The 6,077-nt window shown below is 31.8% G+C and overlaps 1 protein-coding gene across 1 annotated transcript in view; it reads right to left on the reverse strand.

The window, feature by feature from the left end:
- The window catches only part of LOC129226365 (rap guanine nucleotide exchange factor 2-like), a 458,437-nt gene extending 452,907 nt beyond the window's left edge, over positions 1 to 5,530 (reverse strand). The window contains exon 1 of the mRNA XM_054860968.1: positions 5,420 to 5,530. Within this exon, the coding sequence (XP_054716943.1) occupies positions 5,420 to 5,488 (69 nt within the window). The 5' untranslated portion in view covers positions 5,489 to 5,530. The remainder of the gene's footprint in view (positions 1 to 5,419) is intronic.
- Positions 5,531 to 6,077: the final 547 nt, after the last annotated feature.

Below are 6,077 nucleotides of genomic sequence, written 5' to 3' on the forward strand. Positions count from 1 at the left end.
AAAAATTTCAAAATTCTGCATTGTTTAATAAAGATTTTTTCCAAAATGTGGCCGGACTCCCTTAAGTATCAAACGACGTCAGTACCCGATTAATCTAAAAACAAACCAAATGGCATCTTAAATCTTTTCATATTTCACCAACAAAAAGTTTTCATATCTAGGCTATTAACAATATTAGAAATGGATCCACCAAAACGAAACTCCCTACCTAATTCATTCATTCCATTGCGTACATCATTTGGATGTACATAATGTTCTATGGATGGCAGAGAGTTGGCTCCCTTTCATTAGGATTATACTGAAAAGTGGTAGCAGGCGAACGGAAACGAAAAAGAACAAAACTAATTGCGGGAACATTTTTAGAACCTAGAGCGGACTTTCTAAATCAGTCAACCAAATTATATTGCGACAGACGGTTGCGTTAATTAAAATCCATAGGCTAATTAAAAATGGTTCGTCCGGTGGTTTACTGCTTAATCAGCCAGGAAAATATATTAAATTTCGAATACTGTAGGAGAGCGGGCTTTATATGGAAGACTGCCATTTTTTATTTTGTGGGTAATAAGGACAATCGTGAGTTATTAAAGCATTTCCTGGAATAAATTGTTTAGTACATTTGTTCAAATTCATTTTGTGCAGAATAAAAATTAGATATAAAGTAACTCCAATTTAACTATTTACCTTTTAGCGACTCATGCATTATAACTCTTTCTGATAGCTCTGTATTCAGGCCCGTAATTTATTGGGCAGGGGGAGGTCAATTGCCCCTCCTTGAGAAATTAATGTATTTACAAGTAAGTGGGCGTCGTTTGTGATATGTTTTGGTATAATTTTTACACTGAGTAATCTCTCCACCCCGTGTAAATCTTCGAAATGACAAACTTATCTGTATTCACTCGTTTTTTTTTTGCTCATTAACACATTTTGTAATACTATAACTGCACGAATGTTAAAATTAACTTCGAAATCGTGTGCACACATGCAGTACAGCTAGCTCCCTCCAATTCGATGAATATTTTCAGAAGTTTTACCACTTTCAACTCACAAAAGAAATATATAAGCTTATTACAGAAGCTTCCATATTTCGAAAATGTATCTAATCATATAAGTACAGTAAAACCTGTAAAGTTGACCACCTTTGTAAGTTGATCACCTGTCTATGTTGACCGCTTTTGTCAGGAACGGAATTAGTCCTATCTTATATAATGAAGGAAAACCTCTGTAACTTGACCACCTCTCTATCTTGACCACCTGTCTATCTTGACCACTAGTGAACACCAAGTTTGGATTGGAGTATTGTAAAAAACCCTTTGTAAGTTGACCACTTGGTTTATTTTTTAAAATTTTATTTAGCAAATTATTTTTATTATTATTATTATTTTAAGCTTTCCAAGAATATTTCTGATGCCAGACCAGCATTTTAACAAATAATGAAACAGCAGCATAACTAAACCTCCTTTTGAGTTTAACCACATGGGAAAACTACTAAGAACCCTTTTATTCTCCAAACTTGTTTTTCTTCTGTTGTTAAGCGAAAAATTTGTAATTTTTGATTAGCTATAAATTTTTAGGAACTATTAATATAAAATGAGTAACTTTTCATAAACAATAAGGCTTTTTTTGATCAATTTACTGAAATTTTAAATTTGCACGACACATTATGCGTCATTCTGGGAAACTAATCTCTAAAATTATTTGAATAACATCTTAAATTATTGTTTCAAAGTAATGCTAAACAATGAAAATGAGTGAAACAGAAAGAGTAGGTGTCAATTGCAAGAATAACAAAAGGTGTCATGGTGCAAGAATTCCAAAAAAAAATCATTACCCCCTTTATAAGTTGACCACCTGTCTAAGTTGACCACCAAAGTACTGCACCGCAAGTGGTCAACTTACACAGGTTTCACTGTATATTTTTTAACATTGAAATGAGTTCTTCTTTGTTAATTTACTTTTTGTTTCAGTTATTTTTACGAATTGTTAATAAAATATCACAGTAACCTCATTAGTTTGTATGCTTATTTTTTTTGTTTGTGTCCCTTTTTTTCGTAAACAATTAAATAATAAGCAGTGGATGAGTTAATTTGAGGTATAAATTTAGTAATTATTAAGGTACAAAAAGGACAATTTTGCTTCGATTCCTTGAAATTTTATGCGTGATAAGAACGCATTTACCTTTTTAAACTTTGTGCCTTTGTCTATACCTAATGTAAAAAAAATATAATTGAAATACTAAAAACAAGCACTGAGCACTGGCAAAAGCTATTATGAACAAAAGAGTTGCACATGGAGAAATTTACGTACTGACCGGAGACTATAAGGCTTTAAACCTTTCCACGCGCTCGAATTTAATTAAAAGTTTACTATAACAACTTCATCATTATTATTTTTTAAATTTCTAATGTCAACATGTTTCTTTTTCTAGTTATGACTAAGAACGTACCTATTGTATAAATTAAAACTCAGATGTTATTTTAAGTTCGACAAAGATAATAAAATTTTTTAATTTAAACTATATTAAATGCACTAGGAGAAATAAAATTTATCTTTAGCTAAGGGATCCCTTTCGTAACAATGAATATACTACTAATGTAGGGAAACGCAATAAGTCAATCTATATATATAAAAATGAATGCTTGTCTGTATGTCATCCATGAACTCAAAAACTACCCGGCAGATTTGGCTGAAACTTTCACCGTTTGTTATTTTTGGTACTGGGAATGTTTATAGACCAGTTCGAAAAAAATCCGATCGATAGTTCCTTTTTTATTCCAATTTAAGTCACAATTCATTGGATAAATACGAATAAAATTATCGGCGGCAGAAATTAATTTGCGTGAAAGATCTCATTGATAAGAAGTTAGCTGTTGCCATTTTTCTTGAGTTTGAACAAATAAATTCTTTCTTTATTGTTTTATGGCTTTTCATGCAACGGGGAGATTTAAAACTTTTTCTATTTGATATTTTTAGCGATTGATTGATCTTGCAAACTGCGTGAGTACAAAATTTGAGTATAGTCACGGCTTCACTTGATACATGGACCGATTATTATGAAAATTGTTATATATATGTATTTTTCCACGTAGAAGGTGCATAATATGCTCATTGAAGCCACTCGCCACCAGGTGGCACTGCAGAGTAGCAACTTCTGCCCCGTTCAACCGATTGTCATGAAAATCAGTATAATGATGTATTTTTTTGTTGGCGTAGCAACGCGCGCCGGGTACAGCTAGTATTTCATAAACAAACAGTTAATATTGATTCTTAAAAAAAATTATAATGTAAAAATTATAACTAAAACTATTTGCACTTAACTTTTTTTTTTCTCAGTTATGTATATTACACGGCTTGGGTTTCGCCCATCTAGATCTCAGGTTTTAGACAGGATAGGATATCTTAACAGAAATGTGTCCTTTTTTGGGGTGTTCAAATAATTGCTTTCATTTTACGGTGAAACTTACTTTATTTATCATAAAATGAATACTTTGTCAAACAGTTCGCCATTTTGAATCCCCTTTGCACAAAAGGACCACTTCTCTTCTTTTTCATCTGCTCTAAATACTTGGCGCTGTTTGGTTAAAATTAAACTTGAAAAATTTTAAATTTTTGAGTTTTTTTTCTAATTTTATGAACACTTTCACTATTTTGTTGCACTTCTTCTGCCAGCTTATCCAACAATTGTTTCATTACTACCTGATGGAAATAAAATCCACAAACTGATTTGAATTATAGAAGATATGCGAGATCAACCGATGGCGTATAAGACAATAACTAGGTCTAAAAATTTTTTGTAATTGGAAACCAAAATTTAAATTTATAAGGAAAAATCATTTAGATATTTTTAATGTAGAAGTAAAACAAGCGTGAAACTGGATGAGCATTTCGATCACTGTTAAATCAAAAAGAAAACTAAAAACCTTTGATAATTGCATTATTTGTAAAGTTTTACTGTTTTATAAAAGCAAGTTTTTTTTTTTTTTTTTTTTTTTTGAGTTTTAAGTGTGGTGATCTAGTTTAAACTATTTATAGTTGGAAAAGTAGTTCCAAAGATAAACTTATTCTTCAATAGCAAAAACAATTCTTGAAAAATCCTTTTTCTAAATGTACTCAAGTCATGCTGAGGAAAATTCACAAAAAATTGAAACTTTTGCTATGCGTTCTATTTTTATGGAACAATTATCAAAAAATAAAAATTACATCACATTTCATTACGCGCTTGAAAAACCACAAATTACGACTGAAATTGAATTTCTGTTCTAATAAGTTTCATAAAAATTAAAAATTTTACAACTGAGTTACCAAACGTTTAAATTAATTATTATCTGGAATTTTGGGAAATAAAAAAAAGAGAGAATATTGAATTGTCTTCAAGCATTTTACAAGGTATGTAGTTCAAACACTGGCGTCGCTATGGGGGGGGGAGGGCGGTCCGCCCCGGGGTTTTAACCTGTTGGCGATACGGAGGTGACATCCAAAGTGGAATTGCTAGCTTGGGAGGGGAGAGCTAGAATGCATTTTTAAGACAACAAATTTGAAAATTATCCCGACATCTCCCTTTCCTACCCCACATCGTGGAGTGAATACTATATTCAGAATTAGGTTCAAATTGTCAATGTTCAGACCTAGTAGTTACTTCCTTTAAAACCAAAAAACTAAACCCTATTATCTTTTCTTGTGCCTGAGATATGTTTGAATTCATTAAAGGGCCATCAATTTCATACAAGCCCCTTAATTTTTTGACCTCTCGACGGCCTGCAGAGGTCAAATTATATAAAAAGCGTTCATAGTTTTTATTTGTCTTTTGTAAGCCCACCTCAGATTTTGTTATAACACAAATGTATTTGTTTCTGAAAATTGTATGAATTAATTGTTTTTATGTTTACATAGAATAATAATCCCCCTTTTTTACGTTTGTAGAGGGGTGACACCGCAAATAACTGCTCTGGGTGTCACCCATGTTAGGTACGCCACCGAGTTAAACACCTTAGAGTAGAATTGAAAGCAGTCGTCGAAAATCTATTTATTGAACCAAAGATACTACAAATAACAAAAGGTTTGAAATTAGAATTCCAAAAAAACACAACGTTGCTTATTTCTAAAATATTTTCTAAATACGAAAAGTTCTTACAGTAGTTCTGACTTTCTTCTGGACCTATTCGAGCAACAATTTTAAACACATGCGGAACAGACAGATTTAGAGGAACAGAACTATCAGTGGTATTAATATAGTGGTTAAACGTCAATACAAAACGATGAAAATTGTTTATTGTGAAAGAAAATCCCTCAAAAAGTGTTTGCATGCAATAGTAGTTGAGAAAAAAAACTGAGCAATTGTCGAAGAGATCAATAAAATATCTGATATGTCGTCATAAAGTATGTATCATAAAAGAATCAACAGAAAATTAAAATATTCACTTACGTCATTATTTCTGTCTTCAGGTTCTTTTTTCAAGGATTCAAAGAATTTTTCTTCTCCATAAATTGCCATGTCACAATCACCAAATGCTGATTTAATGCCAAATTAAAAAAATATTTCAATTTAAAATGCATAAATCCAGCTTTCGGAAAAGTATGGAAATAGCAGCAAGTGTAATATTTATTGTTAAACTATTTGCGTGGTACTCACACAAATGACACTTAGCCGTTTTTATCCGGGAGTAGAAACAGAACACATTTTATGTATTGTTATAGTTTGAACGAAAATCAAGACTGCTCGGCGGTTAATTTTCGAAACTGAAGGCAGCATGGGTAGTCAGAGAATCTTGCAACAGCCTTGAAGTTGCAGGGAAGAAGTTTTCCAATTTCTTTCAGCATTTTCATTTTGAAATTCTGTATTTAAAGGGTTTATTTTCGTACGAAGTAGCAAAACGTTTCCAGCATGGAATCTAAAAAAAAGAACATAAAAGTTGTCAGCAAAATATTTTACAATACTGTATAATAATATATTTTTACATGCATGTTGCGACTGCCTTATCATGGAAGGTTAGACATAGATTTTAAGCGCATTAATTTCACAGGTCAAACAAAAAGTCGATTACCTAAAACATGTGCACTAACCACTTGCAAAAGGATTATCA

The sequence above is a fragment of the Uloborus diversus genome, chromosome 7 (genome assembly GCF_026930045.1).
Source record: "Uloborus diversus isolate 005 chromosome 7, Udiv.v.3.1, whole genome shotgun sequence".
Lineage (NCBI taxonomy): Eukaryota > Metazoa > Arthropoda > Arachnida > Araneae > Uloboridae > Uloborus > Uloborus diversus.